A 13,086-nucleotide genomic window follows, 5' to 3' on the forward strand; every position below is an offset into this window, starting at 1 on the left:
TGAAAGTGATATTACGTTGATCGCAATTGTAGGATTTGTTCAACATGTTTGTTCAAGAGTCGGAGCCATAGTAGGAGCCATATTAACCGTGGCTGGGGGTCGTCCGTTCCGGTCCTGAATGGTATTTATAATGTGTGGAAGTGGAAGTGAGAGCAGGACTCGGAAAAGTGTCCTGTATGGGAGGTAGTTTTTATCCACAGCACCGGTTGACAGCTGGAGATTTCGCTTTGGCCCCACTTCCTCTGCTGATTGCTTACAATGTGCTTGGCCTGGCACCACGCCCAACTCCAACCGCCCCCATTTCGTACATTTTTTTAACAAAAAAAAGATGCGAAAATCCCTGTTGGAGCAAGCGTTGTCGCCGGCTTCGTCATCGCAGCTAAAATTGAATTGGAATTGCTTCAGCTCCAATGGCAGGCAAACGACAGGCAATCTGTTGAGTCGCCTCTGATTGAATGAGGTGGGGGTCGTAGGTGGGGACCAAGGTCGTTTTGGGGTGAGCAGGGGGAGGAGGAGCAGTGGGTGACGGCGGAACGAATGCACGTAATGCGCTTGGATGGATGAATCCCAATCCCATTCCCAATCCCGGTCGACTGACTGAATGCCGTCCCGAGATACGAGTGCGATTTAATGATAACATGTTGTGCGACAAGCTACATCGTCATTATCTGTCATTTTCGTTATAATTCACGGTACCTACTGATCCGTGTGGTCTTTGGAGGTGCCACGGCCTTCTGGAGGTTGTTCAGCTTGGAGAAAGCCAAAATATTTGAGCTTGTGGCTTTATATTTGTATCGAAATCTAAATATTTACCTTACTAATAAACACGGAAGAGCTAAAAATACAACTGAAAACAACTATATTATCTTTACATCACCAAATTCAAGACAGTACTTACAGCTATCAGTGAATGCTAGATTAATAGTTATATCTAAATATCTATCATAATATTGAAAAAGTAATACAATAGACATATACACATTTTTATTACCTTTTTTAAAACCAACTATCTCTATTAGCTTCATTCACATAGTCAATGTCTACTGTAGTTCCATTAGCAGGGTCTGTTTAAGCGAATCAGAATCGAATTGGGCCAATTGTGGTTCTAATTAGCGCAATTACGATAAAAGCGCGGCAAACATTTTTGCGCCGTGCGTCGATAAGCAGATTCCAAATAAAGGCAGCAATCGAGATAAAAAAAAAACATATGTACTCCAAGGTGTTACTCTGTGAAAATAATCTGGCGAATTCGACTTGTGAGCGAATCAATTGTGTAAACAAAAAAAAGAAAAACAAAGCTACTTTAGTCTCAAATGCTAATTGGAATGTGCGCTCTCATATTTGAAAGTCCGGTCAAGGCGCTCAGCTGTTTGGCGTTTACCAGCACTGTTTGCTGTTTCTCACAGAGGGTGCTGTGAGTGGAAGTGGGATAGGTAGAGCTCTCAGCTCTCTCGCGCCGCCGCCCTCTCTCGCTCTCGCGCACACGTCATCAGCTGTGGCCCAGCAACAACAACAAGGTTTCTCTCGTCAGCAGATGTATTTCTGTGCTGTTTGTTGCTGGTTGCATTGGGTTTCTTAGTTGCAGGCTGAAAAAACAAATAAATAAGGAAATCGGGGCCAAACATTCCGCGGCAACGCAACAAATAGCAGCCAAGCAGCACGTGCCACTTGCCATTAGCGCCGAAAATAAAAATAAAACCGGGAAAAAGAAAGCAACGCATTTGACATTGAACAACATTCGCGGTGCAAAAATAAATCTAGGAAATACAACCCACACACAAACAAACGCGATATCAGCTGTTCAGCAAGTGCGTGCGGCTGAAAATATTCATTATTAATTGTGCCATCGGCGTAGAGAGGTGCTATTCCACTTCCCTCGGCATTTTCCACATTCCCTCGCAGCGGCCAATCGACTTTTCCGGGCATTCAAAACTGGAAATTGCAAATCGCGAGCATTTACCCAAGTGTTGTGTAATCGATTTCCAGTGAAAATGAGTGCTACTGTTCAGGAAGCGCCTAAGAAGGCAGCCGCGTCCAATGCCATCAAGTTTCTGTTCGGCGGTCTCTCGGGAATGGGAGCCACCATGGTGGTACAGCCTCTGGACCTGGTAAGATATTACTTTAATAAAACTCCAAAACCAACCTCTTACTGATGCCGTGCAATCTGTAATCTCCAGGTCAAGACCCGCATGCAAATCTCTGGAGCTGGAAGTGGCAAGAAGGAGTACCGCAGCTCCTTCCACTGCATCCAGACCATAGTTGGCAAGGAAGGTCCATTGGCACTGTACCAGGGCATTGGAGCTGCTCTGCTGAGGCAGGCCACCTACACAACTGGAAGATTGGGGATGTACACTTACTTGAATGATCAATTCCTGGAGCGATTCCAGAGGAATCCCGGCATCATAGACAGCATGGCCATGGGAACCATCGCCGGAGCCTGCGGTGCCTTCATCGGTACCCCCGCAGAGGTGGCTCTGGTGCGCATGACCTCCGATGGCAGGTTGCCGGTTGCCGAGAGGAGAAACTACACGAATGTGGCCAATGCCCTGGCTAGGATCACCAAGGAGGAGGGCATCACAGCTCTCTGGAGAGGTAGTCTGCCCACCGTGGGTCGCGCCATGGTCGTGAACATGACCCAGCTGGCCAGTTACTCCCAGTTCAAGACCTATTTCCGCGACGGACCCCTCAAAATGCAGGAGGGCATCAAGCTGCACTTCTGCGCCAGCATGTTGAGCGGTCTGCTGACCACCATCACATCCATGCCGCTGGACATCGCCAAGACCCGTATCCAGAACATGAAGACGGTCAACGGCAAGCCAGAGTACAGCGGCACCGCCGACGTTCTGCTGAGAGTGGCCCGCCAGGAGGGAATCTTCGCTCTGTGGAAGGGATTCACTCCCTACTACTGCCGCCTGGGTCCCCACACCGTATTGACCTTCATCTTGCTGGAGCAGCTTAACCAGGGCTACAACAAGTATATCCTGGGCGTGAACAAGAGTACTGGCCTGTAAATATATATATCATATAAAGCGATCCTCGAACGATTAAACATGAACCATGCGTGTATATACAACGTTAAGTTTAAAACAAAAACTTAGGGCATTTATATGTCGGCAATTCCGGTGACAATATTACATGATAACGATTAGCTTGAATGTTGAAACAGTTTTTTGTAGCGCCATAAGTGTGAAGTGGATTCTCAATAAAGCACAAAATGTTATAAAGGTGTTATTTTATCCATGCATGTGAGATATATAATGAAACGATCTTTGTTTAAATATATTACTTAATCATGAATGAGAACTGTGCTGGTGCTATTTTTAGAGTTTCACCTGTAGATCGCGTGTGCCTGGCCGCTCAACCGCTATCTGGTCTTCAAAGTCACGTCGTTTGCCAACTTCCAAGTTCGTCATGAGTGTGAAGTGGGTGGGTGTTGGCCCGCCCATATGTTTGTTATTGCAAATTAATTGTATTCCAGAAGACACCTTCCCATCCACACCCTGCTCTTCACATGGCTACTGTCTGCTAATTCCTCTGATAAAGGTGTTATCTCTGGCCCGTTGGTGCTCCTCGTTTGCCAGTGCAAAGTATAAATCCCAACGATAAACTCCGAGGCTGAAGATTGCATATTTGTTTTTCCGCCCCCTTCCAATCGACAGATTTCGCTTTCGTTGATAAGGAAAACACTCTGATAACCTTTGTTCGAGTTGTAGTTCCATAAACAGTGCCCCCATAAAGTTAGCGACCAGTATTGCAGCCATATAGCCTTTGGATTTCTCATTTCATTTCTGTTTTGATTGCTTCGGCTTTATGACAGTCGATAATTGGATTATTTAATTTGTTTCATTTGATGAATTCCAGCAGTCGGTCAAAGGAATCCACAGCCCGACCGCAAAAAACTTAATTTACATTTTTTGGTTGCCAGCGCGTTTTGTTGGCGAATTTTTATTTATTACAAACTGGCCATAAAAATCCTCGCGAGAATTTATTTAAAAAGTTTTTCATTATGCCATAAGTTTGTTAACTGGAGCGTTACAGTTTTCGTGTGGAGGAAGTGGGTCTTCGGGGTCGTGGGCCGTCGTCGTGGTGGGGGCTTTAAGGGGGTTATAATAAGCGAGAATTACCCCAAAGCCGAGGGCAAGAATCGCATATTAAATTTATTTTATTAGACTTCAGTGGGAGGTGCCTTCGTCTGGGATGGAGTTTGGCCGCTCACCGAATAGTATTTGGGTAATAAAATGTTTTCAGCTTGGCCGGCTCCTAACCACTTGCCCACCCATCCACTCCAGCCATTCCCCTCCAGCTGGTACAACAAATCAAAAGTTTATCTCGTAAATAAATGAGCAGAATCTTACTTGACCACAGGGCGAATAGTTTGCTTATATTGAAAAACTGCCTGCACTTGCTTACAAAGAGCTAATCTTCCTGCTTGAAGATACTTTCTCGTGTTTTTCGAGTTTTCCCCACAAAGTTTAAGCCGGCCAAAGATATTAGTTACCCTTTGGCTGAAGTACTTTAGGGTAATTAAAGGCAGCCAAAAGGGGCGAGCAAAGTAAGTGGCTTCATTAGGGGCTAAAGAAGCAACTTGGGGTCACATTCGATATGCCAAGCTAAAGATTAATGTAGAAAGATTAGCAAAAACATTGTTTTTACCATGAAAATCAAGTAGAATTATTTAGTCTGTTGGCTTATTCAACCTCTCAAAAAACGTTGTTGATAAATTAGCCCAATACGCAAACGACGTGCAATACATAACCCCAGGTGATGAGACAAGATTTAAGGATTGGGAATTCGGCATCCAGTTGGCCCAAACCGATGGCTGTTCACCCAATGAAACCCGCAAATGTCAGCGCCTATTTAACATGCAATTTTTAATTAACACTCAAAACATCAGCCTGGCAGACAGGAAAATAGAGAGAGAGAAACTGGCGAGGGCCGTGTAAATGTAATTAATTCAATGTCCCACACGAACAGCCAAGCCAATTCAGCCATAACCACCCAACCACCCACTTCCGCCCACCCACACATTCGAACGAACTTCAATTAGAGGCCATCAATGGACTATCTTTGCTTTCGCTGTTGCCTTTGGCCCATGGAAAATCGCTCCGATTTTCGTGGAATTCTTTATCACGACCACAGCTGCGACCATTTGGGCCTACATACCCTGTAGTAGCACAGGTCAAGGTCAATCAATTGCCAGGACTGAATATTCAGTCCGGATTAGGCTAGATTTGGAAATTTAATTAACGTAATGTTTTAATTTTCTGCTTAAATTCTGTTTATTGAGCGCTGCAACATATTTTCCCGCAGAAAGCCAAAATTGATTTGCATACTTAATATGAAGCCAATAAATATAAAATGGCTTCAATAAATTACCATTAATTTGGCAAACTGTAATTAAAATATAGAAATAAAAAGTGATAATGAAGCCCTCAAATGCACGAAGTAAGAAAAATTGTTATTATACTTGCGGTTAAAAGATTATTGGCCTGTTAAAAGTTATCATAAAAAGACAGTATTTTAGTTAAAAATATAAAATTTAGTTAATGAATTATAAATAGATTAATAAATATACCAATCTCTTTAAATATTTCTTTATATTTTAGGGTATAAAGTAGTACCAAAACACTTTCACGTTTCCGACAAATGCTTATTTTATTTTTCGAAATTTGGCCCGATTGATTTTGGTATAATACGTTTTCGTCCGCCCAAGGGAGCTGCCAAATCGATCTGGCTAACGGAGCTCTGACGCAGAGTGGGTGCAGTGGCTCTGGGATTGGCGTTGGAATTGGATTTGGGATCGGGGAGGTGCCACCCAAATGTGGCCAAAAGGCACAGCGGGAACGGGACACACGCTCTCCCGCGGTCATGGCTCATAATTCAGCGTTTTCAGTTAACTGGTTGGTTGGTCTGGATTTGGTTTTGGTTTTGTCCCGTTTTGGCCATGGCTTTCGCCTGGTTTGCCGGCCATTTGGCGCTCGTATTGTTTTTCCTCTGCTCTCTAGTTGCGCTAATTGCAATACGATGCTCCGTGGAGTGGAGCAGATCTCTCGGCCCGAAGCGTCAAACTAATTGCTTTTGCAAAAAGCATTTGAAACGCGCAACTTTTTCAATTTATCTATTTAGCGATGCGGCCCGTCCTTCGTCCAGCGTCCTTTGCGAATATTTGCAGACATTGTCCTCCCCACTCGAGTGTCCTGTTACATGGACACGGATTTATCATAAACAAGGACAATGCCAATGCACTTCTAGAGGGCTACACCGGAAGAATGGATTTTAAACTTATAATGTATACTTTTTTTACAGCCTAAAATATTAAAAGTAAGTTTAACTGGTCAAATAACGATACCAATAAATGCCCAATAAAGTGATAAAGTTCAGGCCATTTTTTTCCTCAATAAAAATATTTATAGAATGGTAAATCAAATTCGTTTTTGTAGTAAATCAATTCCATAACTTGTTAAATAAATTCAAGAAAATTCCGTAGGAAGTGGTCTGCGTTATGGGGGCTTCCATCCGAGTTTATTTCTGTGTTTAGGTCCTGAAATGAAGGGATAGCAAAGAGGGGGAGAGTGGAAAGGGCAAAACAGCGGAAACGGAAATGCAGAACAACTGCTCGCTGTGTTCGAGCACTGTTACTATATTTTTTCCCCTGGCTGTTTGCTGCGTCGCCAACCCGAATTTCCTCTGCAACTTCCGTTTTCCCATTAGGCGTGTACATAAAAACGTTGAACCAGCGAACTCGAGATTTACCCAACTAGAAGGCAGACAAGTAGTGCTCATCGCACGCAAAACTTTGCTGCCGGTTGAAACTTTTTAAATTGATTAGTTTGTAGCCATCGCAGAGGCTTCTACCAGGGATCCCCATGAACTGGAACTGCATCCTGGCAGCCCCATGTCCTACAGATCCTCCCAATCCTGGCCCACCAACATTAGCCAAGTGGCTGCATTTCAATTAGTACGGTACGGCAACATGTTTATAAGGGGATCAGCGGGGAGGATGGCAATCTGGACCTCAAAGTTTGCCGAGACTTTCAGCTCCTTGTCTGCTCAATTAAATGCACTGGAAACTCTCGACAGTGTTGTTCTCCCTTCGCGGCATTTAAAAGATTTTCAGAGGTACAGTTTATATTCTTGAAAGGTAAAAAATATATAAAATACTTTTGGTAATATAAGAAAGGAGTTATACAAAGCATAATCAACTTTAATGGATAACAAACAATGTTTATATGCCATAAACCGATTTCCCTCATAGCCAACCATCCCTGTATTTCAAGATGCTGCTTAAGTACTATGAGTGGCTGATTTCCTCAAGGATCACATAAAACCAACTCTTTCGCCGCTTGCTTAGATAATTCTTGAAGTGGTTTGGGCCCAAATGGTTGATGGCCAAACTAGGCAGGAAGTCTTTTAATGTATTGTCTCCTTGTGCCATATCAAGTATCCGCCCCGTTCACAAGTTTTCCGCAGGATTCCCCAAGCCCTCTTTTGTTTTGACGTGTCCTGTTATTTGCGGTGAGTTCTTTTTAGGGGTTTCCGTTTTCCTGTTGTATGAGTTCCTACAGTTATTTAGTGAAAATTGTCATTTGTCAAGTTGGGCTGAGCCACGCCCCCGTAACCCAGAAACCTCAAAATATATACGATGAGTGGGGGAAAAAAAAACCAGCAAACTCGGAGAGAACTTTTCTATTGACTGGCAAAAAGTTTTCAACATGCTCAGCTTTTATTAATGCGTTCTCAAGACCTTGCACACACTCTTATTTATCTAAAAATCCCAGTTACCTCGCCCATTTTCCCTCAGTTTTCCTCCGCCCTCCCCTGCGAACTTTTGCTTGTTTCAACTTTCGCTTTGATTTCGCACTGGCTCTCTGTAAATTGGCTAACGGAAAGTTGCAGATGAAAAGCGAAGCCGTGCGAGGAGGGATCTTCCTGCTCCACATTCGAAAGCAATTTTTAATTCAGTGTTTTTTTCCGCTTGATTCCATTTAACGGTCGCGCTTATGTAGAATGCACTTTAATTTATTTAATTGAATTCAATTTGTTACAAATTGCCAACGAGTCGCGCACATTTTTGTCGCTCGCGGATTTATTGAAGCATAAAATTTAAGACTTGTAATTTAGTGTGGAAGCGGAGAGTTTTACGACCCAGCGGGAGAGGGGGCGTGGTGGTAGCGCAGGGGGGAGCAGGAGCGACAACTACCAGTGTCAATGTCGATGTTAAGCTTGCGGCTCATCATCCCAGATGTCCTTGTTTTTGTTGTTGGCACAGGACATGCTCGGTACGTGTGAATGCCGCTGAAGGACAAACTGCACCAGCGGGGGGTTTCACCATTTCACCGTTTTACCATTTCAGCAGAAGCAGGACGGCCCAACGGTCCGCAAGAGCAGCTCGCGGCTCATGTTTCCCGCAGCCAGGACACGCCCCTCTCCTTCCGCCCACCGCCCACTGCTCCCCGTTGCGCGAGCCTCCGCCTTTTGGCCAACTGAATGAGCCTGTAATTTGTACTTGCATTCATGAACAGCAGCCAGCTCTTCATGTCGTTTTTTTCCGCTGCACTTGGAGAAATTAAAGAAATTAAGTAATTAAGTTAAGTTAAATTTATAACTTATAGCTTATTTTTTATTGTTTATTCTTTTTTAGGTACAAAACTCTAAGCATATTAAGATGTTTTGAAAAGTTATGTTTGATATTTGCCTACAAACGCTTTTCAAGAAAGTTTATTCTCTATGTAAGTTAAGATATATCTTGGATCATTGTCTATAAGTTCTTTCTTTTAAGCTTAATAGCTTTTCTCAGTGTATGTCTGCGTGAGTGCGTGAAGTTATTTAACATATACTCTCAGACCGAAAAGGCGAAGGAATGTGCGAGGCCTTTGGTGGCAATGCGAAGGCTAAAGCACTGAAGTCGCAGTCGCAGTCGGCTGTCTGCTGTCCTGTCGTCTGTCAAGGTCAGTCCAAGGATAACGCGAATTTACGTGCTGCCCTCAAACTTCGACACTTTAGAGGGGCGCCGCTTCTACTGTTGTGTTGTGTGTGTATTGTTGTTGTTGTTGTTGTGATGTGTTTTTCTGCGATATTTCATCCTTTTGTTTCGCTCCACTCACACATGCACACATCCTCGTCAGAGTCGAGGCGAGACGAGGCAAGTCCTCGGTGTGTTTTATTCAATTTTTTATTCCGCACAAAGGGAAAAGGATATGAGGGCTGGAGCAGGAAATTGCTGGGTTTATGCTCCCCCCGATGGCGGCGATAATCCACTGATGTCATTTGGCCTGCTTGACTGCATATCCTTCTGCTCCTTCTGCCAACTAAACTTCATATCTCTATCGACAGCTTGGAGTTAGCAGATATCATTTTTTCGGGGGCTCTCTGTTTGTCTTGGCTCTGGAAATTGTTCACGCATCCGGAATTGGGCAGGGCAGGGCAGGGCAAAGCAAATTCACGCTTCAATTGCAAATTCCCCAGTTTTGGGCGCCATTAGATATTTAGAACAATGTGTTGCCATCACGGTCGTCAGGACTCAGAGGCCAGCAACTGGAATAACAATAACCCCACCGATCCGAAAAGGACCTCCCACGCCTGCCAGAAAGTGTGAACCTTTGGCATTGACACGTCGTTGAGAGCTTTTTACAGTTTTTTTTTAAGAACAGTGTTGAGTCCTTAAGTGATATTTTCTTTCCACCTACCAATATTTTCTCTTCGGGTATTACTGATATATAAAATATCACATAAAAAGGAAGTTTACTGTTGAAAAATATCAATATTTTTCCATTCATTCTATCGAAGTCCACCTGTAAATCTATTTTTTCGTGGGCTGCTCGCTTTTTGGCTCCCAAATAACAACGACTTATGCCGAGGACATTGTCATTGCTGCTCACATATATTTATAAATGGTTAAATATAAACGCACAATGGCAAATTGGCAGAGGACCTGCCACACCCACTGGGCCGCCCCCTCGCGGATCCTACGAAAATAGCTGGGGCATTGTGTAGAGATATGGAAAATCGAACCGAGAACAGGGAACACAATGAAGCTGCGCTTGAATTGCCACATCAGGTGGGCCTCTATCGAGGGGTTACTTCAGGGGGAAGGTGGCAAAGGCAGGAGGTCCTCTGCTCAGTTCATTGGTTTTGACTTGCTGTTTGTTTTATTTCCAGACGTGCTTTAATGTCGTTTATATTTATACAATTTTGGAGCCAGCCACGCCCCCACGTAGACCTTGGCCAAGGCAAGTGCAAGTGCCTATGAGCCTCCAAAAGTTCTCAACCCACTCAAAAAATAAAAACACAAACCCCTGAAAGTCGCCGGTTTCTGAATCGAAACACAATGAAAGGGTCGTCCGGTCGCTTTTTTACAACAGGAAGGGAATGGCGCCTTTTACGACAAAAGGCAGTCAGCCAGGCAGCCATCCATCTCGTCATCCTCGAGCCGTTTTCCTTCTCCATCGAGTTCCTCCTTCGCCCACTTTTCCAACCACTTTTCCGGACTGCGTCCTGCCGCAGTTCATCAATTTATTTAGCATTTTTATGCGCTCTGCTCCAGCGGAATTGTTTAGAGCGGCTATATTGATTTCATTAGCGGCTTTTAAGGGCCAATAAAGACAACGGCGGAGCACTAATTTTGCCCTGCATATTCAAGAGGACTTCCCCGCAGTCCTGGCTCGCCAAAGGATTTGCATTAATAATTCAGACTGTGAATGCAATAAATCGCTGTTAGCCCACGGATCGACATATTTTTTATTAAAGCGGCTTTTTGCCAAGCCTGAAAAATTCATAAATTGGTAAAACACACACTCCGCAAAAAAAAAAACCGAAAAAGAAAAAGTAATCACAGAGGCGGGGAAACTTTTTACTGCTCTTGGCAAATTTGAACACAACATTGTGACTTTTTAGCCTTTGCGGTTTTCCGATGTGGCAGTAAGTGAGTTTTGATTTCATTACGACGTTCGCTTGTCGTCATGTTTTACATCGATTTTTATGAGGGAATGGCTGGTCGCATTAATAATCAGAGGAAGTTGACTGCTTTTTCACAGTTTAATGAGGGTTTTCGGTTACATTAATGTCGATGTTTCGATTGGAAACATGAATGACATGTACGGACATCAAAACCTTCAAACTATCAAATCATAAAGAAAATTATGATTAACAATTCATCTACTATCTGCCTTTGTATTACCAATATATTTCTCAATTTAGCCATAACATTTATTGTATTTCGATGATCTTTATCTAGGCCAAGTCTTTTTATTAGCGTTGCCTGCCCCAAGACTAGACAATCTTATTCGGGTGTAATTAAAGGCATTATAAGTCGGCGAAGCGGAAACGCCAGACAGCGATTTTGTAATTGCGAGTGTGTGCATGTGGCAGCCACACACACACTCACACACACAAGAGCCACAACCATAAATAGAATACGATTCCGGAACATAAGCTTCCAGCAATAATCCAAACAACCGAATGGAATTCCCCCTTTCTTCGCGTTCCTCCGGAGACGCGAATTTGACTTTGCCCAGCAACAAAGTCATCAAAACAATGATTGCAATACATATTTGGGGCAACACAATTTCGCCACCATTCTGGCCAAGGGATAAGGGAGAAGGGGAGCGGAATAGAGCAGGGAACTCCAGTCGAAATGCCACAAAATACAAAACCCAAAACGTGGGAGACAAACACGCATTTCGGTTCATTAACCAAACCCAACAAAAGAAGGAAAAAGGACGAGATAGCCGAGGAATGGGGAGAAACACTAGTAGCTAACGGAAACAAAATTACCAGCGAGCAAATAAAATGTCGTCGAGGGTTTGATGCTGCCTTCAACTCCAGTGATAAGCTGAGAGGGGGTGGTGGATGGAAAATGTGGGTTAAGAGGGAGCTGCAGAGCAAGGACCTCCCTGAAGGATGAGCTCTGGTCGCAGCTTATTGTGTGCAGCTTGCAACGTTTCCTCTTTTTATTAGTCCTGCGCTTATCCACCATTTTGGCAGTCGTTATTTGGCTGATTACGGGCAAGGACACGCTGCATTCACAACTACAGATGGGCTATATATATCCAGCACATACATCTGGAGCAGGAGCAGAAGCAGAAGCTGGAGCTGTATCGTTGATGTCCTGTAACCTCCTTTCTACATTTTTACAGCGCTGCCACAACAAAGTTTTGCGGGCAATCGAAGGTGTGGAAGTCGCAGATTGCCAGCTAAAAGTAATCTTTGTCACTGCGGGAAAAGAGTTTATTTATTTTGAAATTATGATTTATTAATGGTTACCTCTGAACTTATAACGTTCTTATTACTCATTCCTCATGTATAACCACACCATTCTTACCTTCTGGCTTAAAAAGCCTTTTAAACATACATTTCGTTTAAGATATTTCTTGCAGTTTTTCTCAGTGCAGTTTATGGTGTTGCACAGCGCTTTGTGCCTTGTATCTGTATCTCCATCTGCGAATCCCCATCTCCATTTGTATCTCTGGGTTCAACTGTGGGTCATTAGTGCGCTGGAGCTGCGTAGTTTTGCTCCGGTTTGCTCCGCTGGTTTCTAGTTCATTTTCTCATTAGTGAGTCAATACACGCAGCACGTTTTGTCCCCACATTGTTACTTCGGACACTTTCGTCCGGGGATTGGTGTTGGCTAAGGGTGAGGGCATGGGAATGCTATCCTTTTGGGGGGGCAGGACATAAGGAACCAAGGAAATAAAAATGGAAAATCAGACACACATGCGAGCTGCCCCCGGAGAGTTGTTTAAGATGCGTTGCATCGCACTTTCGCACTTTGCTGACTGCAACTCTTGCAGCTGTCTATCCATCTTGGCCATATCCCTTTTTTCCCACCGACTGACTGACTGACATACTTACCCTCCTGAAGGGGGTAAAGGGGTTCAAGGGTTGAGGGGGCCACGATCCGAAAATGTAAAGTGTAAACTTTTTGCCAGTTGTTTGCTGAACTGGCATTGCACTTTGTCTTCTTGCTTGGCTGGCCATCAGCCATCAGCCATCAAGAGTGGCAACTCATGGCATTTCCCAGTACCCAGTACCCAGTCCCCAGTCCTCGGAGAGCATCCTTAAAACCCCCTGAAAGACCGCAAATCCGCA

At 44.0% G+C, this 13,086-nt stretch overlaps 1 protein-coding gene across 1 annotated transcript; it reads left to right on the forward strand.

The window, feature by feature from the left end:
* Window positions 1–1,518: 1,518 nt before the first annotated feature.
* Window positions 1,519–3,224, forward strand: LOC108116093 (mitochondrial 2-oxoglutarate/malate carrier protein). The gene is made up of 2 exons (XM_017227811.2): window positions 1,519–2,108; window positions 2,178–3,224. The coding sequence occupies exons 1-2, from the start codon at window positions 1,992–1,994 to the stop codon at window positions 3,009–3,011; spliced, it is 951 nt and encodes a 316-aa protein (XP_017083300.1). The 5' UTR covers window positions 1,519–1,991; the 3' UTR covers window positions 3,012–3,224.
* The last annotated feature ends 9,862 nt before the right edge of the window (window positions 3,225–13,086 follow it).

This window comes from Drosophila eugracilis, unplaced genomic scaffold (genome assembly GCF_018153835.1).
Source record: "Drosophila eugracilis isolate 14026-0451.02 unplaced genomic scaffold, ASM1815383v1 contig_616, whole genome shotgun sequence".
Classification (NCBI taxonomy): domain Eukaryota; kingdom Metazoa; phylum Arthropoda; class Insecta; order Diptera; family Drosophilidae; genus Drosophila; species Drosophila eugracilis.